At 50.0% G+C, this 24,815-nt stretch overlaps 1 protein-coding gene across 4 annotated transcripts; it reads left to right on the top strand.

Annotated features, from left to right (window-relative positions):
- The first annotated feature begins 2,179 nt into the window (after positions 1–2,179).
- On the top strand, positions 2,180–23,685 carry UBA1 (ubiquitin like modifier activating enzyme 1). Of its 4 annotated transcripts, none has more exons than XM_037512474.2 (26): positions 2,180–2,283; positions 9,785–9,901; positions 10,032–10,090; positions 10,189–10,357; positions 10,467–10,601; positions 11,645–11,751; positions 12,005–12,095; positions 12,199–12,331; positions 12,878–12,975; positions 13,079–13,225; positions 13,381–13,557; positions 13,681–13,785; positions 13,880–13,960; positions 14,284–14,439; positions 16,313–16,478; positions 16,604–16,800; positions 18,541–18,605; positions 18,821–19,016; positions 19,687–19,761; positions 19,865–20,054; positions 21,314–21,402; positions 21,691–21,783; positions 21,906–22,097; positions 22,855–22,956; positions 23,064–23,164; positions 23,300–23,685. In XM_037512474.2, exons 2-26 carry the CDS (start codon positions 9,785–9,787, stop codon positions 23,433–23,435), a joined length of 3,177 nt encoding a protein of 1,058 aa, XP_037368371.1. In that variant the 5' UTR covers positions 2,180–2,283; the 3' UTR covers positions 23,436–23,685. The 4 variants fall into 4 exon arrangements, with proteins under 4 accessions (XP_037368371.1, XP_054551732.1, XP_037368370.1 ...); XM_054695757.1 differs by lacking the exon at positions 2,180–2,283 and adding an exon at positions 2,809–3,102; XM_037512473.2 differs by lacking the exon at positions 2,180–2,283 and adding an exon at positions 5,316–5,535.
- The last annotated feature ends 1,130 nt before the right edge of the window (positions 23,686–24,815 follow it).

The following is a 24,815-nucleotide window of genomic DNA, read 5'->3' as shown; positions in this document are numbered from 1 at the left end:
TTTCCTGCTTCTACTTTCTCCATACAGTTTTTTAAAAAAGATTTATTTATTTATGCATACAAGAACTGGGGTGTAGGCCAGAGGTGTGGGGTGTGTGTAAGAGGATTTACCAGAGACAGAGTGGGGAACAGAACAGGTGGATCTACTGAAATACACTGCTGCGGGAAGCAGCGGGCGAGACAAGAGAGGTCTGCTGCACCATGTGGGTCATCTCCCTGGCCAGGGATCAAACTTGGGCTGCAATGGCTGCTGATAGCTTCACAGTGCTGACACTTAACCCTTTGTGCCACCAGGGAGGCCCCGTCCCCATACAATTTGTTCTCTCCACACTGAGCAGCCAGATTATCTATTCTAAAATATAATTTATATAATGCAACTCCCCCTGCTTAAAATCCTCTTATGGCTCCCCACAAATCTTAGAATAAAAGCCAATCATCTCAACCACCCTGCATGTCATAGCTTTAGATGTCACTTCCCAACTCCCTTACTCCTCTCCAATTACACAATTTATAGTCTGTCCCTCTCCCTAAAATGAGAGCTCTGTGAGGGGAGGGAAGAATTCGTAGCACCTGGCTCACAGTTTGAGCTCCATAAATGTCAACTGAATCAACTCCTTTGGCCATCTGAGCCTCAGCCTTCAATCTGTAGGATGGGTGTGCTTTTCCATCTGAAGATTCCTCAGATGGTTTTCCTCAAACACACCAACAACTTCCAATCTCAAGACTTTGTACCTGATAATCCCTGTCCCTACACATGGCTTCTTTCCTTCCTTTTCACTCCCTCACTGCTCACATGCCACCTCCTCAGAGAGGTATTCCCTGATGACTTCAGATGGAGTATCAGGAGAGGTCTTTCTGAGGTGAGGCAAAGGATAAATAAGTAGGGAAATACCTGGGGAAGAGTGTTCTCGTCTATTGCAAGAACAGTCACCCTGCTATATTCCCATTGCCCTGCATTTAGTAGACATTCAATAAATCAAACGAGCAGACTTGGAGGTTGTGGAGAGCATATAAGCTACAGAATTCGGGGCCAGGCGATAAAAGGCACCTTCGATCAAACTTCACCTTCTTCCTTGACCAAGTTATTTAAAATTGCAACCCGTTCCAACAGATTTTTTAAACGATTTATTTATTTATGCATACAAGAACTGGGGTACAGGCCAGAGGTGCGGGGGTGGGGGGAGGGTGAGAGGATTCACCAGAGACAGAGTGGGGAGCAGAACAGGTGGATCAACTGAAATACACTGCTGAGGGGAGCAGCAGGTGAGACAGGAGAGGTCTGCTGCGCCATGTGGGTCACCTCCCTGGCCAGGGATCGAACTTTTGCTGCAGTGGCTGCCAATAGCTTCATAGTGCTCACACTTAACCCCTTAAGCCACTTGGGAGGCCCCTGTTCCAACAGATTTCCCCTTATTTTGCTCTATTTTTCTCCACAGCATTTAGCAGTTATCATATATATATACAACACATTCACGTGTATATTTAACTATATACTCACATAAGAATATAGAATATACACAATGTATTTAATGGCATTATAGACAAACAGATGCAAATTATTTATATAATGACACTAGTTATGTTAATGTAAAATATGTAGTATTTATATGTACATTTTATTATATTTAATTTCTATTGTATTGTCACATGTATCTATTACAATACGTATTTATATGCAAAACTATACTTGCTACTTATTTTTTAAATTTACAGTCTGTCTCTCTCGCTAGGATGACAGCGCCGTGAGGGCTAGAAAGAATCCGTAGCACTTGACTCACAGCTTGAGTTCCATACGTGTCAAATGAATGAACTCTTCTGGCGATCTGAGCCTCAGTCTTCTAATCTGTAGGATGGGTGTGCCTTTCCATCTGGAGGTTTCCCCCAAGCTCCCCTTGCTTCCTCACGCCCCCAGCGCGGCTCCCGGAATTTCACATGCCAGGTTTACATTTTCCCTTACCCTGGGCGCTGAAGCCCACCACGTGCACCAGACATTGACCATGCAGGACTACTACCCCCAGCGTGCCTCGCGCGTTAGGGAAGTACCACAACCCTTAGGGGTGTCTGGGTCTGATACAGGCGCCAACGGACCGCAAACAGGGGCGGGCACCCCTATAGCTAAGCATCAGTGGTACATCCCAAACCGGGGGCCCTCAGAGGCCCCGCGCTTCCGACCTCCGCGCAAACTCTGGCTCCTCTTGTGCGACCGAGGTGGTTTGCTCTTCCGTTGCCCCGTGGCTTCGGCTCATCTCCAGCAGGAAGGCGAGGCTTCCGCCCAGCGCAGGGGGTGAGCTGGAGCACGGTGCCCCCAAGCCCCAAGACAGCATTTGAGGGAGGGGGCTCAATTTCGGGAATCCCCTAACGAACATGTTTGGAGTCTCTGGGCCGGGAATGGCATTTGGGGGTGTCTGCTTTTGCGGGAGCCCTTAAGAAGTGGCATTTGGTGACTCCGGGGTGGGATTTAGGAGTATGTTTAAGGAGTCTCCCTCGGAGATAGCGTTTATAATCCCTCGAGAGAGGGTTTAGAGGGATGTTTGGGGAGGCTCTTAGAGTTCGTGTATGAGTACTTTGCCCATGGGGCAGGATTTGAGGCGTTCCCTAAGGAGCGACGCTAAGTTTGACGTTCCTGAAGTCAAGGCGAATTTTGGGAGGACTTGTTTCAGGAAAGGTCCTGATGACAGTGGGAACATTCAGCACCGACGTGGCATTGTGAAGGTATCGATGGCCTTTGTGACCTTTGGTTCTATGATGAACTCCCCCTGCGCGCTTGGATACTCCGGCGAGACGGAACACATTAAGGCCCACACGTTGTTAGGGAGAGGAGCCCCGAGCCTAGGCTGTGGAAGGGACGCAGGAACCCAGCCTGCTAGGCTCTGCCCAAGGGGACCCGATGCCACCGGGCCTCCTTGGCCATAGCTTTATTCATTACTCATGAGGAGGCGGGGCTGTTAAGCCCATTTTTGCCTCTTTCCCACCTGGCCCGCTGGAAGTACCGGCTTGTGAATTATTCACGAGGGGGCGGATCAACTTGCTGAAAGGGTGTGCTTGCTAAAGGGGCATTCTGAGCTCTGCTGGGTAAAGTAGATCTCGTTGATTAATGGTAAAGGTGAGTGGCGCCCCGAATTTTCTGTGACTTTTCTAGGGGTGTTGTGCATAATTTATAAGGGGCGCGACTTTTACGGCTTTATCTGCATGATCCGCTGTTGGCTTTCCCTTACAGATTCCCAGGATTTTAACCTGGCATCTAGCAAAGGGAAGAAGCCTCATGCGTAGTTCATTCCTTTTGGCCCAGTAATCCCAGATTACCAACAAAGGTTCAAATCCCATCCATTCTTGCCAGCTGTGTGATCTTTGGCAAATCCTTCTGTGAATCTGAAAAATGGGTATGATCATAAGAAGATCAGATTAGTTTATACTCATTTAGACTTTATTAGCCCATTTAATCTCAACAACAGTTTTAGGAGATAGGTTATTATTATCTCATTTTATAGATGAGGAAACTGGGACACCGGGAGGCTAAGGTTACACAGTGAGAAGCTGTGACAGGATTCAAACCCAGCCTGTCTGGTTCGAGTCTGTAGTCTTTATCAAGGTTGAAATGTCCTCACATCTCCATCAACTTAATGGTACTACTAATGTTAGTCATATAGCACTGTGTGCCAGGTACTAGTCTAAGTCCTTTCTCCATATTACTCATTTAAACTCCATCACAAGATAGGTACTACTACTTCCATTTTATGAGTGGGGAAACCGTGGCCCAGAGAATTGAAGTGTCTGGCCTCAAGTCACATAACCAGTCATTGGTGGTGAAAATGATTTTTGTGAGGGTTTGAGAACTCTTTAAGGAGTTCCATTTTGAGATGAACCAATTTCCTGCTCTGCTTTCCTGAGATCAGTGACAGTGCATGGAGAAAACACATCACAGGAGCCAACACACTGTAGGTGATAAGTTAATGTGATCTATTATTCTACAGGAATGTACTGGTTGCTTATTGTGTGCCTGGGGCTTTGGTATATCATTGTATGCCTGGTGATCTGGTTGTCTAGCCTACCTTTTTAGCAGACATTGGTACCTTAACATTCTGTTTTCCAGTGTCCTTCTGGTGTGGTACATCAAGGCATTATTTTAAAAATAATACCCCCAGTTGGATGTTTCTCTAGCGGCTGCTCTACACATAACTAATTTTGTATTAATATAAATATTCTTACATATTACCTTTATTTTAGTATATAATACTTAAACATTAAACAGTGCCCTGTGCCAGCACTGTTCCAAGCTCATTCCATAATTCATGTTCTCTAATTTTGGTAATACATTTCGCCTTTATGAGGTGATGAGCTCTATTCCTATCCCCATTTTACAGTTTTGGAAACTGCGGCACCCGCCAAAGTGGATTTGGTTCGACCATGGTAGTCCTGATGTTGGGGAGAAGGCAGCTACATTTCCTCTGTGGCTCTGCTTCATTGTCTTTATTCATGGACAGAAAGGCGTGGTCATGTTGCTTTGGCTAGAGTACAATATAACCCCGCCCCTTGCTGGGCAGGGCTGTCAAACGTTTCAGTCCTTCCGGCGTCATGCATAATTCATGAAACTGGGTGGAACCTTTCTTGACCTCTGAATTTCCAGGATGAACTGCGGCAATTCTTTATTTATTATTCATGAACGGGAGAGGGGAGTATGTTTTCTATGCAGTAGCACAATTTTCTTATTTATGGGGTATTAGATGCAGCAGTATTTTTATGCATTTACATTTTTTAATATTAATTTTATTTTTTTACATCATTGTTCATTTTTCAACAATATTTGCTTCCCCCCACCACCTCAGGTGTACTCCCAATAGAGTTTCCTTCACCAATGCACCCGTAGATGCAGCAGTATTCTAAACCTGTCCCTTTTGTTCCAGCGCACAAATACATTGGCTTCATGCATTATTCATGATGAATGTGGCCTAGGTCTCTTTGACTTCCGGCTGCGGCAATACATTCATTATTCATGAGAAATGGGGGCGTGGCTTCGTGTGTTAACACTGGCTTTCTGGTTGCCGCGTTTAGTCAACCATCCGCCCGGCTTCATGCATAATTCATGGTGAGGAAGCTGGGCCTTGAGGTTCTTTCTCGGTTTCCATAGCAGCCTGGCTGCAACAAGTTATTCAAGTTCCTTGGGGTGTGGCCTTTATGTTGTTTTACCTGTTTTCTTAGTTACTGCTACGGTAGCCACCAGGTGGAGCTAGTCCTCTTCAAATGAATGAGTCAGGGGCATGATGGGCGCGGCCTGCCTGCATCCGGGCTCCTGGGGGTGGGGCCCGAGGTTTTGTTCCGGCCCCAGGCTCAAGCGGCCGCCATCTTGTGTCGGCGGCTGAGGTGAAGGAGGTGGCGAGGAAGACCACAACCACGACGCCTGGGAGAGGAGAACGCGGAGGCGGCGGCGATTCTAGGCGGCCCAGGCGTCGGGGAGGAGGAGAAGCAGGAGGGTGGCGGCCGGGCTTGGCTTCGGCTCCTAGAGGAGTTGGCGGCGGCGCGACCCGGGGAACCGGCATTGGTAACAAACAGCCTTTCTCACAGCGCCTTGACCAGGGCAGGGGTTTCAGGAAGCATTGGAGGGGCCTAGGCTGGTGCTGGCTCAGGTTGCTGTCGAGGCGGGCTGTGGTGACTCGAACGCTAGGGTTCGGCGGGGAATGGGGTGGGGGGGCAGTTCTTGGGGCGGGGCCGACGTTTCCCATCCAGGACTAGCCCAGTCCCTATGGCTCCCAAGTCTGACCTTGGAGTCAGACCCCCAGGATCCGCTCTTAGAACTAAGGCTCAACATCCCGAGTCAGGGACCTGACCCGGTCCCGAACCTTGTATGTTAGATCGGAACTCCTCCCCAGTTTCCACTAGAGACTTATGCACCTGGTCAAAGACCCTCCCCTCCCAATCTATGCCACCAAAGGCCTTCCCTAGAATCTCCTTTCAGACACCCCTAGTTCTCCATATTTGCCTGGCCCTTGAAGCTTCCAAGAGAGGCCACACTCCGAGGAGGGTTCACATGGCCTTCATTTCTGAGAGTCTTCTCTAGTATTTTCCTTCAGACACTTCCCTCCCTGCCACCACCCTCGTCCCGCTATCTGCCCATAGAACTTCCAAGGGGACTAGACCCTGTGAAAGGTTGGCCTCCTCAGAGACCCCTTTTCCATATCTCAGATGTCTTCCAACCCACCCTGGCCCTTTTCAGTGCAGGGCCCTTCCCTCCTCATCTGCTTTTTAGAGAATCTTTCAATGCATAGAATATTTCCTTGGATACTTTAAGAGGTTGACCCCTTTTTCATGGTCCCAGTATTTTCATCAGAGACTACCCCCTTTCAGGCCTCAGTATCTCCTCATCCGACACCTCTATCCCCAGTATCTTTCCTCAGACCCTCCTAGGGGACCAAACACTAGGGAGGGACTGTTTGGATACATAATCCTCCATCAGATATTCTTGTGCCAGCATTTGCCCTTGCAGACCCCGTTGGCTCCTCGCTCTCTCCATCAGAGGCTCACCTTCCAAACCCCACCCTTCAGTCAAGTCTCTGCCTTCAAAAGCCAACCAGGGTTCTGCTTCTCTCATAGATAGCTTAACCTCTTGTCAGGCCTCAGAATCTGCCCTCACAGCTTTTCGAGTTCCTCTGACATCTTCAGTCAGAGACCCCCGGTTTTTGTTTTCAGTTTTGTTAGGACCCTGACATTATTGTCAGGTATCCCTTCCCTCCATAGGACCAGTTGTCTGCCATTAGAATAGAAAACTCTCTTTTCAGCATTTATTTTCAGAGTCTCCACAGAATCCTGTATAATTGTTCAGAGAAACCCAACTCCACTTGGGGACCTAGCCAGTATCTGCTTATTACTGAACTTTTTAGGGCCAGAACTGTCTGCACTCAGTCTTCCCTTTCCACTCCTTCAGAGCAACTGAGGTAGATCAACACAAGGCCTTTGTGCTCCATTAGAGATCCCTCCCCGATCCCACCCTGGGCCTCAGCATCCACCCTCATCGTATGTAGTGTATACCTCTTTACTAGACCCAAGCATCTTTCTGCTGCTTCCTTGGGCTCCAGAATCTCCCATTCATTTCTCTGTGCGGTGACTATGGGGTCCAGCAGCTGCTCTCCTACCTCCTTGCAACCTCTGGGGGCTCCACTGCAGTTTCCTGTCCCTTCCTTAAAAAGATCCCTTTCCAAAGATCCAGAATTGAGTCTTTCTTAGCCTTGCCCTACCCCACCTTGTCCCCCAGGGCTTCTAACATCCCACTGTCCATCTTCCTCAGCCTCCCTGGGCTCAGACAACCTCCTGACTGCTCTCATGTTCCCGTGAGGCTTGGCAGGCCACATCCTGTGCCCTAGCTTCTCCATCCTGATCCTCTGACCCTGTGCCTGCCCCCTCTCAAACCTGCTCCAAGACTCCCACCTCAAGCTTCCTTCTCTGTTTGGATGGGAGATTGTGCTCAGGCTGCAAAATCTCCAGTTTAGAGACCCCAGGCAAGTTTTGAAACAAAGTTCCAGTTCAGCTTTGCTGAACAATTGATAGTATGTGCATCCTAGTTGGGGTCTGGGCAGATGTTGAGGGAGAAAGGGTGTCACTTTTGTGCCAGGGGTAGGGATATTTAACTCCTCTCTAGGGTTTCTGCTCCAGATCCCTTCTGATTGCTTTGAGACGGGCTTGTTTTAAGTCTCTGCAACTTGAAATCCGCTTTTGAACAATCAACCAAAATCTGCTTTTTAGACTCTTGTTGACAGCACTAGGGGCTCAGAGGTAAAAGCTCCTTCTGCCCTGGATCTTTTCTTGATTTAAAGATTGGGGAGATGGTATGTCCCCAACAAACAAATCAATGACAAGGCAAGGAGGTAAGTAATGGAGGCCACTGCAGGTGCCCAGGGAGGTGCTTTCCTATGTCCTCTGACTGTAGCCTTTTTAACTTTTCCAGCAACCCCTTGAGGATAGTTCTGTTTGTCCCTGCATTTGGAGAAAGTGGGACTTACAGGAAATGACACACCTACCCCAGGTCAGAGTCAGTAAATGGAAAAATATGATTTGCCTTTTTCTTCCTACTAACTCACCAAGCCTCTTTTCTACCTACGTTGGTTCTTAGCATTCCCAGCAATTCAATTGGCTGACTCAGAGGCCCTGGATCCTCCTGCCTTACCCCTTATCCCTGTGAGCTGGTGTGAACTGGATCCTGACTCAATTCCCCCAGGAAGCATTTGGAAAACAGAAAATAGCTGTGTGATTCTGGGCACATGCCTGAAGATCAGTTTTCTTACTTGTGATGTGGGCATATAATTGTCTGGTTTGTTGGCATTGTTAGGATTAGACAAAGCCCATAGCCCTGTGGTTGACTGGCAGTAAGCTCTTGGTGGGTGATAGGGAGCTTCTGTCATCTTACTTAGTGCTAGGTGTGACAGGTGCCAAGATGGAATCTCAGCTAGAGTGCTTGGTGTAACTGGGTGTCAGAAAAAACCCTGTGTAGAACAGAGGCTTAGTGGAGCAATGGGGGTAAGGGGAAGTGATTCAGGGTCCTGTTGTCTCCAGTGTCTGCAGCCAATCACCCCTTACCCCAGATTTCACTTCCACAACAGGGTGTATCTGTCTCTGGAACCTGGTGTGTGACCCTTGGCAAGTTACTTGACCTCCTGAGCTCAGGTTTTCTCATTTGTTCTGGAAGGAGAGTTGTGCCTGCCTTGGCAGGGTCACGCACTTTGAGGGGATGAAAGGTGATAACTCTGGGAGACAGCCTGGGCTTTAGGCTCAGCAGATCCTGGTCTGGCCTGGCTAGCCCAAACATTGTGGGCACTTTAGTTGAATCGCAAAATGTCCCTGAGTGATTTTTTTTTTTTTAACCTCTATTGTGAGTTGGCTGTTTTTGACAGTAGTCCAAATCCCTCAGGGGTGCCCTGAGGTTGAAGTGAGGTGAGGCTCATAAAGTGCTTAGTGTGACATCTGGCACAGGGAGGATTCCTAATAAATATTCATTTATCATTATCCTGCTAAAGGGACTCCACATGCAGACAGAGCTTGGGAAATATGGGTTTTCTTGCTCCCTGCAACCTCTTTTATTGACCTGGGAAGTTTCCCCTCCCAAAGCTTGGGGTTGGGTGTTGGGTTTTGTCAAATTTTGCTCTGAGTCCTCTGGGGACTGAGTTCTCAGCATTGTATCTCGTGCTGTCGTGCCAACCTGCTGGATATCCAAGCCGTGTTTCCCTCCAGCACCCCTGTTGCAGGGGTTAAAGGAGAGGAGAATGGCTGCTTGTCATTGCCTACCTGTTTTGTGCCAGGCTCTATGGTCTGTTATTTCTCATCACTTCACCAACTCCATGGTGTAGGGAAGTGGTGTTACCAACTTATTTTACAGGTGAGAGAACTGAGTCTGCAGGGGTTAAATGGTCTCTGTCAAGGAGTGGCAGAGTCAAGATTTGAAACTGGGCCTGACCTGAATCTCCCTCTCTCCTCTGACCTCCCCACAAGTACTTTCTTTTCTTGTCACTCCTTTCACCCTGCAGGATTGGAGACTTTATCTCATTATGCTGGGCTGGGGGAGAAAGGCGAATGGCCTAGTGGGCAGCAGCATGGATTACAAGCCAGGCCACCTGGTTCAGATCTTAGTTCTGACAGCTCTGTGACCCTGGGCAAGTCACCTCATCTCTCTGTACCTGTCTCCTCGTCTGTAAAATGGGGCTACTAGTACATAAGTCTTCCCTTCCCCCACAGTTACCACTAACCAACAGAACCATTTACCCATGCGCCCCAGACTCACCTCTGTCCCTCTTTTTGCTTTCCAGATGTCCAGCTCGCCGCTGTCCAAGAAACGTCGCGTGTCCGGGCCTGATCCAAAGCCGGGTTCTAACTGCTCCCCTGCCCACTCCGTGTTGTCCGAAGTGCCCTCGGTGCCAACCAACGTGAGTGTCTTCTCCCTGGAGACTGGCAGGCAGGATGGTGGGGGTGGATAGAAAAGTCTTTTATATTACTAGTACTCTGGCCATGCCCTACTTCTGTGTGTCTCCCTTAACCTGTTCTCTCCATCTCTAGGGAATGGCGAAGAACGGCAGCGAAGCAGACATAGATGAGGGCCTTTACTCCCGGCAGCTGTAAGTGGGGCTATGGTTGAACTGAAAGGTGGGTGCGCACTGGGAGGATAAAGTCAGGAGGCCCAGGCCCTGACCCAGAATGCCCCCTAACCTGGCAGGTATGTGTTGGGCCATGAGGCAATGAAGCGGCTCCAGACATCCAGCGTACTGGTATCAGGCCTGCGGGGCCTGGGTGTGGAGATTGCAAAGAACATCATCCTTGGTGGGGTCAAAGCTGTCACCCTGCATGACCAGGGCACTGCCCAGTGGGCTGACCTCTCCTCCCAGGTACCTCTTCCCAGCCCCCTTCTTCCCTGCCAAGGCCCAGTGCCCCCCTACACCTCCTACTCCCCAGGTTCTGCAGCCATTTCACTTCTTTTCCTGTTCTCCTTGGCAGTTCTACCTGCGGGAGGAGGATATTGGTAAGAACCGAGCTGAGGTCTCACAGCCCCGCCTCGCTGAGCTCAACAGCTATGTGCCTGTCAGTGCCTACACTGGACCCCTCATTGAGGACTTTCTTAGTGGCTTCCAGGTACCTTGGGATAGCACCCAACCTCTTGTCCAGTTCTTTCAGAGCCCGTCTGCAGGTTGTTACATGTGTATTTAATACAATGGCTGTATTTAATACATAGGCAGTGTTTGTATTTAATACATAGGCTGGCCCTGTGTGCTGGGCTTCATGCTGGGGATGCAGCTGGGGGATGCAGGCAGGACTTAGACCCTGGACCTGCCTTTCCAGGGAGGCACTGTCAACGGGCAGTACAGTAGAATGGTTTCGAGCGCAGGCTAGACCTAGACTGCTTTGGCTTGAGTCCCTAGTTCTACTGGTATGACCTTGGGCAGATCACTTAGTCTCTTATGCTTTATTTTTTTCTGTTCGTAGACTCGGGCATGGTAGTAATATCGACTTCATAGATTTTTGGAGAATGTCATCACAAAACATTGGTAGAATGTTTTGCTATTCTAAACACTTAGAATAGCAGCCTGCGCATGATAGGGATTCTCTGGTGGTTTGTTAGTATGAACTCTGGGGTGGAAAAAAGAGCTGTGGGAACTGGGATTCTGCCCTGGGATGTCTCAGTGAGCCAGGGCACTGCTGCTGAACCCTGATGGAGGAATAGGCACTCACTCTGGTGGGGAAGGGTGCATTTCCTGGTAAAGAGCAAAGTCGCAGGTATCATGGCTGAGCAAGCATTGTCTTGAGAATTGGGAGCAAGTGGGTGTGGTAGGAGTGAGCTCAGACTTTGGCTGGGGACAGACTTTTACTTCTGTGTCTTGTAGGGCATGGCAGGGTTGTAGGCAGGCAGCAGTGGGTGTTGGGAAATAATTGAGTCAGCTGTTCTCCAAACTCAGACCTTCCAGCTGCCTCTTTCCCTTGTCTGCTGTGGTCTAGGGATTCACATTTCTCTTCACTAAGTGTCCTCCTGACTGAGCCTGATATACACTAGATACTTTGTGAAAGAGGTTCTGAACCGGCCAAGCCTTTGGGACTCTCTGAATACTCCACACCAGCCTTCCTCCCTTGCTTTCCTCCCCAGTGCTGGGCCCTTGCCCTGAACTTCCACCTCTCCACAGGTGGTGGTCCTCACTAACACCCCCCTGGAGGACCAGCTGCGGGTGGGTGAGTTCTGTCATAGCCGTGGCATCAAGCTGGTGGTGGCAGATACCCGAGGTCTGTTTGGGTGAGTGCCCCCTACTCTTTTCTCCCAATCCTGTCAGGCCCAAACCAAGACCCCCTCCCCCCCCCCAGTTCTCATTACCCTCAGCCCCCCAGGTGTTGGATTCTGTGTTTACTTCTCCCCATGTGAATGTCACCTGATTCCCAGTTGTGAGGGGCAGAATTTGCTCAGCAAGTATTTGCTGCATCTTGAGGGACACATAGGGCTCCCGTTGTGCTTGGGACTCAGGCATCAGCCCTGTTGCTTTCCTCTGCAGGCAACTCTTCTGTGATTTTGGAGAGGAAATGGTCCTCACAGATTCCAATGGGGAGCAGCCGCTCAGCGCTATGGTTTCTATGGTCACCAAGGTGAGTAGAGCGGCCTCAGGGGTCCTGGCCAGAGGGTGGGCAGCAGCAGGCTTTCCTGTCTGCTCCTGAGCCTGCCACTGAGAGTCACTTCTCCTTTAACCAGGACAGTCCCGGTGTGGTTACCTGCCTGGATGAGGCCCGACATGGATTTGAGAGCGGTGACTTTGTCTCCTTTTCAGAAGTACAGGGCATGATTGAACTCAATGGAAGTCAGCCCATGGAGATCAAAGTCCTGGGTGAGCTAGGACCTTGGGGGATTCAGATGGGACACAGGAGCTATATCCCTGGGCTCTGGCCAGGGCATTGAAGGCTTCTGAATGAGGGGAGACACTTCCTGGGTGTCTTAGATGACCCAGACACTTGGAGTCCCCTGGGTGTCCAGCTTGAGCTCTGGTAGGCATGGGGATTGGGGAGAGGTGCTGACTTGTGCATTAGCTTTTCTAGGAGACTAGGTCCCTGGTATCTGAACTGAGGGGAGGAAAGGTTCCTGGTGTTTGAACAGAGTAGATCAGAGGGTCTACTCATATCTGAGCTGATTTGGAGAGGGACCAGGAAGCCTCTTTCAGTGTATACTTAGGGCCACAGTCATAAGGTCTCGGGCTCTGAGCTGGGTCTGGGACAGAGGAGAGATGGCTTCTGTTGTCCAAGTGGAGCCCAGGCGAGAGAGGAGATGACTCCTGATGTCTGAACTGGGGCAGGGATGGATTTTTCCTTCTCTTGTGGGGCCTGTGGGTTTTAGGGAGGGCCTGTGGGTAGCCTGACAGCGCTCCTATCTACCCTAGGTCCTTACACCTTTAGCATCTGCGATACCTCTAACTTCTCTGACTACATCCGTGGAGGCATTGTCAGTCAGGTCAAAGTACCTAAGAAGATAAGCTTTGTGAGTGTGGGGGTGGAAGCGGGGATGGGTTGGAGGGGTGGTTCTCAGCATTTCCAGGATCTCCATTTCTTTCTTCTGGTTCTGATGCCCTTCTCCCCAACAGAAATCCTTGCTGGCCTCACTGGCAGAACCCGACTTTGTGATGACAGACTTCGCTAAGTATTCCCGCCCTGCCCAGCTACACATTGGCTTCCAGGCCCTGCACCAGTTCTGTGCTCAGCATGGCCGGCCTCCTCGGCCCCGCAATGAGGTAGGTGGTGGGGTGAGCCAGCTAGGGCAGGTTTCTCTGTGCCAAGGCCCACCATGCCTCTCTACCTGTCCTCCCTCCCCCCTCCCTCTCTCTCTCTCCTCCCTTTTCCCCACAGTGCCTGACAGGTGCTCTCTTGGTTCCTTCTGCCCCACCAGGAGGATGCAACCGAGCTGGTAACCCTAGCACAGGCTGTGAATGCTCAAGCTCTGCCAGCGGTGCAGCAGGATAGCCTGGATGAGGACCTCATCCGGAAGCTGGCATATGTGGCTGCTGGGGATCTGGCGCCCATAAATGCCTTCATTGGGGGTTTGGCTGCCCAGGAAGTCATGAAGGTCAGCATGGGTCGAGAAGGCACGGTTAGAGGTGGGCCAGGTGCCCTCCCTGACTTGATTACTTGTCCATCTGTGTCAGGTTGCAACTAAACACTGATGCCTTCTCCCCCCACCCCTCCCTAGGCCTGCTCAGGGAAGTTTATGCCCATCATGCAGTGGCTGTACTTTGATGCCCTGGAGTGTCTCCCTGAGGACAAAGATGCCCTCACAGAGGACAAGTGCCTCCCGGTATGTGAGTGGGCCCCTGGAAAGCAGGGGCAGTGTCACTGGGGGCAATTCTGGTGAGGCCCCTCATTGATTTCTCTCCCTTTGTGTTCCTCAGCGTCAGAACCGTTATGATGGGCAGGTGGCAGTCTTTGGCTCAGACCTGCAAGAAAAGCTGGGCAAGCAGAAGTATTTCCTGGTGAGTGATCCCCTTGGACACTGGTTATCTTCACTTGACTTCTTTCTGGCCACATCATCTGGGGGCTTCTGTCTCCCAAGGGAGGTTCTTCCAAGGGAGGTTCTTGTACTTATATTATGTGTCTTTCCCTTCTTTGTCTTGAGGGAAAGCCTGGTGTATTCGTCTGTTTCCCTCCTCCTGATGACCCTAGGACTCAAGGATGTGGCACTGCGTCCTCTTCCTTCTCCTCCTTCCTTCTCCTGTGTCCAGGGATAGTGAGTGAGAGGTGGCTTCACACTAATCTGTGTCACCCTAACTAGCCTCTGTTCTTGGCTGCCTCCTAGGTGGGTGCAGGGGCCATTGGCTGTGAGCTGCTCAAGAACTTCGCCATGATTGGGCTGGGCTGTGGGGAGGATGGAGAAATTGTCATAACGGACATGGATACCATTGAGAAGTCAAATCTGAACCGACAGTTTCTGTTCAGGCCTTGGGATGTCACGGTGAGTGAATTGGGGCTTTGTCATCTCACTTTCCTTCTGTCTTTTGTTCTTTCTGAGAAGGAGGCCTTTCCACTTTATCTTTCTTTTAACTCTTCCCCTGAGCTTTCCTCTATCACTCAGTCAAATATTGAGTACCTTCCCGTGGAATCTACCATTTTTCATCTCCTTCCCCCCATTTTCATCATCTTTCATCAGTGCTTGTTGGAAGTGTGTTGGGTGACCCCAAAGCACAGCCCTCGCCCCGCCCCCTGCTTCACTAGGAGAACTTCCAAGACGCAGCATATTTTTTTTTAAAAAAGATTTATTTATGCATATAGGGACTGGGGTGTAAGCCAGAGATGCGGGGTGGGGGAGGTGAGAGGATTCACCAGAGACAGAGTGGGGAACAGAACAGGCAGACTGACTGAAATACGCTGCTGAGGGAAGTAGTGAGTGAGACAGGAGAGGTCTGCTGCGCCATGTGGGTCACCTCCCTGGCCAGCCGGGGATTGAACTCGTGCTGCAGTGGCTGGCTCAGCATATTCTTGTACTCAGGCTATGATTTCTTTCAGCAAAGGGAAGAAGTACACCGGCAAAGTCTGGGGGAGATGAGGCACACGTTTCCAAGAGTCCTCCTCCCAGTGGAGGCACACAGGACACACTTAATTCCCCCAGTAGCGAGTTGCGACAACACATGTGAAATGTTGCCAACCAGGGAAGCTCATTAGACACTGAGTGCTCAGGGTTTTCACTGTGGGCTGGTCACGTAGGCACCCTCTACTGGGCATGTACCCAAATTCCAGACTCCCAGATGGAAAGCAGGTGTTCATCATAAGCCACTTTGTTTTCACAAGCAGTCTAGACACAGTGGGCTACCCTTATCAGGTAGGAACAGGTGGGAACCCTCCCGATATCTGGGTCCCCAGATGCTAGCCAGGGGGCATCCTGGGAAGCAGGCCTTTCCTAGGAGAGCTCTTTAAGCCTGCTGGGTTCACTCTTCTCTGCACAGATGGAAGCAAGGTTACACGGGGATCTAGCTAGGAAGCCTGCCAGGGACTGTCATTTGTGCCTAACCAGGACCTGATCCCTTTCCATTCATTCATTTAGTCACCCAAGTAGTTGCTGAGGTAGGTGCTCTTCTAGGCACTTGGTATATACCAAGGAAACAAAAACTAGTGGGGGACAACAGACAGTAAATAATAAGCATGATGCGTTAGGGATGCTTATAATGGCACTAATAAGTGCTATGCAAAGGAAACAGCAAAAACAAGGGAAGAAGATGAGGTCATGGGGGAGGAGATTGGTTTTCAGTTCTGATTGCAGTAAGGAAGGACTTCTTTCTGCAGACTTGGAAGGTGAGGGAGGAGAGCCCTCTTCTAGGGAAGCAGGCTCCAAGCCAAGAGTAGAGCCCAGGCCAAGGAGGTAGGAGTCGCGCTAAAGGAAATGGGGGCCAACTCATTTTACCCTTAGTGGAGTTGAGAGCCAGGGGTTTTGCGCAGAGGGGCAGTGTCACCTGACTTGGACTTTGAAAGGATCCTGCCTATGTCGGTACTAATACCCCGTTTTGTTTGGGGGAATGTATCCCAATCTTGGGTGGTACCTGAAGGAACAATTGATGTTGGGTAGGTAAAAGAATAGACTTCTGGTCTGTCATTTCAGTCTGTGTTCACGGCTTCCCTTTCCACTGAGCCCCCGCCAAGTTCATCACAGCCCTAACTGTGTGGCTCTGTCACCAACCGTCTCCAGCTATAGCAAGGAGCCTTCTGAACTCAGGGCCTGGGTCTCCCCAGCATTAACTAAATCAACTTTTAGGAGGACAGCTCTATAGAGGTTCGTTGGGTGAATGCATGATAACTGAGTTTTGCTCCTCTGTCCCCACTCTTGTTCCCCCTAGAAATTAAAATCTGACACAGCTGCTGCAGCTGTGCACCAGATGAACCCACACATCCGGGTGACAAGCCACCAGAACCGGGTGGGCCCTGACACGGAGCGTATCTATGATGATGATTTCTTTCAAAACCTGGATGGGGTGGCCAATGCCCTGGACAATGTGGATGCTCGTGAGTTTGGAGGCGGGCAAGGGAAAATGTGTGTGTGTGTGTGGGGGGGGGTGGTACCTGTCTCCTGTCCTCTCCTGATGTTCCTTTTCCAGCACTCAGGTCCGTCCATCCCCCCCCCCCCACAGGCATGTACATGGACCGCCGCTGTGTGTACTACCGTAAACCGCTGCTGGAGTCGGGCACACTGGGCACCAAGGGCAACGTGCAGGTGGTGATTCCCTTCCTGACAGAATCCTACAGCTCTAGCCAGGACCCACCTGAGAAGTCTATCCCCATCTGCACTCTGAAGAACTTCCCTAATGCCATCGAGCACACCCTGCAGGTGATCAGCTTTGGGGGGATAGGAAGAGGACAAGGCACCCTGTGTTTCAGCTGGACCCCTTGCCTTCAGGTGTCACAGCCTAAGCACACCACATGCTTTTTTCCTCCAAACCTTCCCATGCTTCTCATGCAGCAGTCTGGTTTTCTCAGGTGACTTGCACTTATTAAAAATTTTTATTTAAAAAATTTTCAACTGTGGACAAGTATAAAGAATAGTAAGGTGGATACTCAGATACTACCGCTCACCTAGATTTAAGTTTCATGTTGTGCCACATTTTCTTAGATTCATGAATTTTTGCTTTCTCTGTGCTGAAGTCTGTCGTGCACACCACTTCACTTCCTAGTGCTTCAGTCTGCTTCTGTAATGTACCCAGATAACAGGGTGTCTCAGTCTTGGCACTGTTGACATTTGAGGTTGGATGTTTCTTTGTCATGGGTGGGGGAGCATCCTGTGCACTGTAGGATGTTTAGCCGCATGGCTGGCTTCTACCCCCTAAGCCCTAATGGCACCCTTCTGAACTGTGACAACTGAAAATGTCTCCAGACATTACCCAATGTCCGCTGGGGGCAAAATCACTCCCAGGTGAGAACTGCTGTCGAACCAAAACACCATTTTAATACTAAGCACAATTGGTGGTAATTTCTTAGCCATCTCTTCTTGTTTTTTTTTGTCTGTTACACAGTCTATTTTCAGGTTTCCCCAGATGTTGCTTAAATTAGGGTAAACAACTGGTTTTTCAGAGTGATTCTGTTTGTGTGACGCATATACATACAGAATGCAGATTGGTACACATCACAGGGCTGGGTTTGTAAGGTGAACACACCTAGGTAACTGGCACCCAGGCCACAAACTGCAACTCAAGGATAAAACCACTGGGCCAGTAGCATGACTCTTAGTGCAGTCTTTGGGGACAAGCCTTTCAGAAAGTTTAGTTAGGAGTACGCAGGTGATAACCAAATAAGAAGGGGGGAAACCAGTCCCCTGTCACTTTCCCTTCCTACCATGTTGTTCTAGAGCATGTGTATTTGTATTTGTGCACCTTGCCACAGTATCACGAGGCCATGAGTGACATCAGACATTCTTCTCCATCCATGCCTCGGATTCCTTCTCTGTATCTTGGGGGTGACAGTAGTATCTACCTCACAGGTAGCTTTACTGTCCTAAAACTTTGGCACTTATTCTGTATCTGGCATCATTTTAAGTATGTCCATACATATACGCATACACACCCCCCCCCCATGTACATACACACAGATACTTGTTCCTTTATAGCAACCTATGAGGTAGGTAGATTGTTTTAGAAAAGAGGAAACAGGTGTTAGTGTTCCTGAAGTAGGCAGAATTAGGATTTGAACCTAGATCACTAACATCCATATCCTCCAATCCCCTCACCACTGACTTCACTCACAGTCGTTGGAATTCTTAGAGGTGGAGCCTCTATCTTGCTTGCTGCCAAGTTCCCCAGGATCTCATTTTTTTGTGGTAACATACCTTGTAAAGTACACCCATCTTAAGTATAATTTTTTTTCACCTACTCACCAGTATAACCACTGCCCAGGTCAAGTTCATTGGTTGTTAAACTGAGGTGCTGGAGTTGAGGTAGTGGGAAGGGTTAGGGTGCTTCCCTACTCCCAAAGTACCTGTTCCTCCTATTGGTTTATTCTCTGTTGGTCTTTCTATTGCCTTTGGAAACCCTTTTTGTCACCATTGCTCTATTTAATTCTTTTGCTCTGTCTGTAGTGGGCTCGGGATGAATTTGAAGGCCTCTTCAAGCAGCCTGCAGAAAATGTCAACCAGTACCTCACGTGAGTAACCAAATGCCCCTTTGCTTCATCTTCTACCTGCCCGCCAAGGCCTCCAGCATTACTGCACCCTAGCACCAGGCACACTTTTCCAACGAATCAGTGAATGCCACTGGGGGTCTGAACTAGTTTCCATGGAAAAGGTGGGATTGCCCTGGAACCCGCTCCTTGTGCCGCTGTTTAATCTTGCCCCTTTGACCCCTCCCAATTCCTGATAGAGACCCCAAGTTTGTGGAGCGGACACTGCGGCTGGCGGGCACGCAACCCCTGGAGGTGCTGGAGGCCTTGCAGCGCAGCCTGGTGCTGCAGCGGCCACAGACCTGGGCTGACTGTGTGACCTGGGCCTGCCACCACTGGCACACCCAGTACTCTAACAACATCCGACAGCTGTTGCACAACTTCCCTCCCGATCAGGTAATGCCCACTTGCCAGGTCCATTTGGTGGAATGCACTTCCCCAAACAGGAACCTGCTGGAGGCTTCTCCATGTGACTTGACTCCTCCCAGTCATTAGTCCAGCTATGGCAGAGGCCCCGAGGCATGGCAATCCCAGGTTATGCCTTTGTTTCCCTGTCCACTTTCCTTTGAACCAAGAGACTTGGTTTCTGTGGTGTGAGCTGTCTACCTGACTCCCAGAACTGTGGAGAAATTTTGGCATTAAGAGCACACAAATTGATGTGAGTTGAAAGCCAAGCTCCATTTGCCCTGGGGCAGGTCTCTGTAGATCAGTTTCCTCATTTGTGAGATAGAGATAATAGTAATCCACATCTTGGGGGAAGATTTATTGGTACTTACTGTTGTTAGTACATTACCTGACAATCCGTAAAAATTTGTTAAATGGCTGTGTATCTTGCATAAAGTAAGTACCCAGGAATTGATAGTTTTCTCAGTGGGATCCCTGGTTGGCAACGGAACTTCGATCCATGGGACCCTACAGTCGAGGTCTCTTAGGATCGACTTCAGTCCCCCATGTATGTGCCTGGCCAGAGATAGTGAGAGAAGGCACAATTGGGGTCAAAGGTGAGGGGTTACAGTTGTTAGAGAGGCCTCCACCATCAGGTCCTGCTCCTCAAATATCTCTATAGCTCACAAGCTCGGGAGCCCCATTCTGGTCTGGACCCAAACGCTGTCCACACCCTCTCACCTTCGATGTCAACAATGTAAGTGTTCTCCCTGGGGTCACCAAGGGTTAGGGGGAAGGAGGCTGAGACTCCCCAAAGGAGGACTGATGTGCTCACCCTTCTGAGCCTTGCCTTCTCTCAGCCCCTGCATCTGGACTACGTGATGGCTGCTGCCAACCTGTTTGCCCAGACCTATGGGCTGACAGGCTCTCAGGATCGAGCTGCTGTGGCCACACTCCTCCAGTCTGTGCAAGTCCCTGAGTTCACCCCCAAGTCTGGTGTCAAGATCCACGTCTCTGACCAGGAGCTGCAGAGCGCCAATGCCTCTGTTGGTGAGGGTGTTTGGCCAGTCGGCCAAGAAAGAGCCACCACCCCCTCTTATTCCCTGCCTAGTCCTGCCTCCCCACCAGTCCCTGCTCCTGGCTCTATTCTGAAACCTCAGGCCTGAGGCGTCCCCACACTTTTCGAACCTCCCTCCCAATTAAAGTAAAGAGGGTCAGTTGGGGCCGGTTCTCTCCCTCCCTCTCCTCTCCTCCTACCTGCTCTCTGACCCTCAGGGGAACTAGCTATTTGTTTCTCTTACTCTGTGTGTGTTTGCCTTGGAAAGAATAACTTTTTCTCTGTTTCTTGATCTGTTTATCTGAGGGTTGTGGTCTTTTCCTCTTGATAGCCACATCTCCAATTCATGTGTTTCCTCCAACTTTCTCCTTGTATAGGGGTGTGTGTGTGTGTGTGTGTGTGTGTGTGTGTGTATATATACACACACACGCGTGTGTATGTAAAGTTAAGTATACGAAATGCATATATATGGCATATGCGGGAGGTCCATAAAAGGTACATTTAATATATGTAAAAATACATAAAGTGTGTCTGTTACGTATGTAAAACCTCCTCCCACCTGCTTTACCCTCTGCATATGCTCCCATTCTCTCCTTTCCTCATCTCCTTCTGTAGCTGCATATTTACCCCTCAACTTCCCTTCTCCTTCCTTTTTTTTATTAAAAGATTTATTTATGCATACAAGAACTGGGGTACAGGCCAGAGGTGTGGGGGTGAGAGGATGCACCAGAGACAGAGTGGGGAACAGAACAGGCAGACTGACTGAAATACACTGCTGAGGGGAGCAGCGGGAGAGACAGGAGAGGTCTGCTGCACCATGTGGGTTGCTCCCTGGCTGGGGAGCGAACTCGTGCTGCAGTGGCTACAGACAGCTTCATAGGTGTGTCTTAACCCTTGCGCCACAAGGGAGGCCCTTCCCTCCTCCTTTCATCCCTCCTCCCACTCTATCTTCCTCCATGTTCTCCCCATCTCCAAAAACTTGATCTATCTCCACTTTGTCCTACTGTCCTCATGTCAGTTCCTTTATATCTCTAGAGATGCCTCTCTTGATATACCCCACCTCTTTCTTCAGGTTTGTACCTGTTGTTCCACCCTACCTCTCCCCTTTCCCCTCCTCTCTGCCATGATGTTTTTCTTTCTGAAATCCCTTATGTACCTTGCCGAACACCTTTGCTCCACTCTGGCCTCCTGATTCCACCTCTGACCTTGGCCTAGTATCCAAGGGGCTGATGGTATCCTTCTCTTCCTGCAGATGACAGCCGTCTAGAGGAACTCAAGGCCACACTGCCCAGCCCAGAAAAGCTCCCTGGGTTCAAGATGTACCCCATCGACTTTGAGAAGGTGCTGGGTGGGGGCCCTGAGCAGGGGCAGGGGGGTGTGCAAAGCAGAGATTGATTGTACAGAATAGGTCTCTGGGGCGTCTGAAGGCAGCCCCAGACTTTTGTAGGGATTGTTTTACGGGTCTGCCTGAATGAATAGGTATTCCCAGCCATGCTTCTGTGGTCTGAGAGAGCCCAGCAGGTAATTTCAGTAGAGAATACAGGTGCCTCAGATAACAGTAATCCAATTCCTCTTCTCATTCGTTCCTCATTGTCTTTCTCTATAACCCTTTTCTACCCCCCATAACAGGATGATGACAGCAATTTCCATATGGATTTCATTGTGGCTGCATCCAACCTCCGGGCAGAGAACTATGACATTCCTCCTGCAGACCGGCACAAGGTGAGAGCAACTAGACCTGACATTTTACCCTACCAGGCTTGAAGTCTCCATGTTCCATTCCTTCTGCAGACTCAGAACCTGTTCCACTTTAACTATCAATGTCCTTGATCCCTTCCTCACAGAGCAAGCTGATTGCAGGGAAGATCATCCCAGCCATTGCCACAACCACAGCAGCTGTGGTTGGCCTAGTATGTCTGGAGCTGTACAAAGTGGTGCAGGGGCACCGACAGCTTGACTCCTACAAGAATGGTTTCCTCAACTTGGCCCTGCCCTTCTTTGGCTTCTCTGAACCCCTTGCTGCACCCCGTCACCAGGTGAGGGCCTGTATAAGGGAGGTAGGTTTGTGGCTGGCGCGTACGTGCGTGTGTGCATGCGTGCGTGTGTAGAGTTGGCTCTAGTTGGTGTTATAGCCTGTCAGCATATGAGGGTTTCTGTATTCAGTCATGTGTTTAATACTTTCTATGTACTAGTTTAATTTATGTGGAAGCCTTCAGAAAAGATGGGATATTTGATTTGTGTCCTGGGTAATTACTAGTACCTATACAATAGTAGCAGCCAGCATTCATTGGGTGCTGTGCTGAGTGCTTTATTGTCTTCATTCATTCATGAAATATTTACTGAGCACCCACTGTGTGCCAGGTACTCTCAGAATGGGTGCTCAGATTATATTCATGAAATAGATTCTATAAATAACATAATGGATCATTTGAGAGGACTAGGTGGTGGCGAGGGGATAGTTTTGGGATTTTTAATGTGGAATGGTCAGAGAAGGCCTTGTTTAAAAGGTGACCTTTGAGTCCAGCCTTAGAGGAAGTGAGGAGACAGGATGTGCAGGCTTTTTTGTGTGGGGGAAATGAGAGAATAGGACTTCCATGATGTGTAGGGCGTTGTTGGTCATTGTAAGGGTTTCAGTGCTTGGGGCCAGGTGGAAGCCACTGGGGAGTTTTGGACAGCAGAGGCTTGTGATCCAAGCCATGCACGCTTGGCATGTCTGCATGAGTGGAGTGAGGACACTGTCAGGGCTAGACCCTCTCACGGCCCCATCTCATTGCCTTGCTCCTTGTCTTGCAGTACTATAACCAGGACTGGACGTTGTGGGATCGCTTTGAGGTACAGGGGCTGCAGCCTAATGGTGAGGAGATGACCCTCAAACAGTTCCTTGACTACTTTAAGGTGAGGCCTCTTCCTCACTCTCACCCTGTCTGGGGGTGGAATGTGTAGGTGACTCGCTGACCTGTCCACCACCATGACACTGCCGTCCTCCTTTCCTCCTCTTCCAGACAGAACATAAATTGGAGATCACCATGCTGTCCCAAGGAGTGTCCATGCTCTACTCCTTCTTCATGCCACCTGCCAAGCTCAAGGAACGGTTGGATCAGCCGTGAGTTGGGCGTTGGGGAGCCTCAACTTGCAGCTGTCCCATTCCTCTTCCCTGTCCTTCATCTCCTCTGTCCTCACCTACCTGAATTTCCCCTCTCTCTTTTTGCCTCCCTGACCCTCTGCTCCCCGCCCTCAGGATGACAGAGATAGTGAGCCGTGTGTCGAAGCGAAAGCTGGGCCGCCATGTGCGGGCGCTGGTGCTTGAGCTGTGCTGCAACGACGAGAGCGGCGAGGACGTCGAGGTCCCCTATGTACGATACACCATTCGTTGACCCCCATCCACTCCTGTAGACTGGCCCAGCCCTAACCCGTCTAGACCCCTTCCCAGCCCAGAGTTGTCATTTGGCCTCTGGCAGTGGCACAGCTTAGCCAAGTTGCAAGCCAAGCTAGCCAAGCCAATTCTGTCCTCATCCCTCTGCCTCAACCCCTCTTGCCACCGCTTTCTACCTTGTTTGGAACCTGAATCCTAATAAAGAGTTATTAACCCAGACGTGACATGCCCTCCTGGTTCCAGGGAAGGAAGGGACTTCCTGGAGCTGTCTGGTTCAGGTGGTCACCCATAGGCTTCAATCCCACCCCTTCCTCCTGTCCTCCCTGCTTAGGAAGAGATGGAGGCACCTGTGAAGCCAGAGAGAGCAGGTACCATTTGACTTTGTTTGAATTGGGTTCTCATTTCACCTTCTCCATCTCCAGCTCCCACTCGTCTTACTGATGTCGTGAGGTAGTGCAGAGTAGTGTGTGAGCAAGTCCTTTCCTTCTCTCAACTTTGTCCCCTGTCTGTACAGAGGAAAGTTAGGGCGACAGGTTGGCTAGGACTTAGGGTGGCTTATGTCCTTGTGGGCAGATCCCTTCCCACCTGGCTTGAAGCAAAGGCCATGATGGCCTTTGCCATCATGGTTCCCAGTGCCGGGAATGCCAGCAGTGCCCTTAGTTCAACTTTCTTGCCTCAGGGGAGCCTAAATAGCTTTGCTAGACTGAGGAATGCAAGTGCCTGTGCATACTTTGCAATTTTTGTGAAAATATTTGACTGAGAACATCTATAGAATAATAGTCCCTTTCCCACCCTGCCCTGCCCCCTCAGGCCTGGTCTTCCTGTCCTGAGGTTTCCTACTTTTGAGAAGAGCCAGCTGTGGGTTGGTGGGTTAGAGCAGGCAGTAGGAGGTTAGCCATGGGCCCTACCAGGACTGTAGAGATACCCACGCTCTGTCCTTGGTCTTGACTGAGTACTTCAGAGATTTGAAAGCACCAGTCTGACTTGCTTGAGGGTGCCATGCATACCTCTGTCTCCCAGCCAGACCCCAGCTTCTCTCTTTCACTTTCAAACAGACCTCTGATTGCTTCACTCAAACTTGGGTGTGAGAATAGCACCCTCTATTCCTGAACTTAGCCTGCCACACATCACAGCTTGTCCCCATGTCTGCTGACTGCTGGGTCAGCCCCTGTCCTGGGAGGGTGGGGATGGGGATATGTATGTTCTGCTAGGGTAAGACCCAGAATAGATAATAAGTTAATTGGTGCCATTCAAAAGGCCTGTGAAAGCCCCAGACTCCAGGCACGGGGTTAAGTCTTGCTAGTCTCCCTCTCATGACCTTTCCCCTGCCTTGGCCTACTCTGCATGGGTGACCTCATCCTTCCATAATTCTTTGTTACAC

This window comes from Talpa occidentalis, unplaced genomic scaffold (genome assembly GCF_014898055.3).
Source record: "Talpa occidentalis isolate TD23 unplaced genomic scaffold, MPIMG_talOcc4v2.1 talOcc4.15, whole genome shotgun sequence".
Classification (NCBI taxonomy): Eukaryota; Metazoa; Chordata; class Mammalia; order Eulipotyphla; family Talpidae; genus Talpa; species Talpa occidentalis.
This window is presented reverse-complemented; position numbering and strand designations above follow the sequence as displayed.

Excerpts from the sequence above, each read along its gene's own strand:
- UBA1 (XM_037512472.2), top strand. Across the intron at positions 13,786-13,879 it reads CAGAGGACAAGTGCCTCCCG|CGTCAGAACCGTTATGATGG; the intron begins GTATGTGAGTGG and ends TGTGTTCCTCAG. Across the intron at positions 19,017-19,686 it reads ACAACTTCCCTCCCGATCAG|CTCACAAGCTCGGGAGCCCC; the intron begins GTAATGCCCACT and ends ATATCTCTATAG.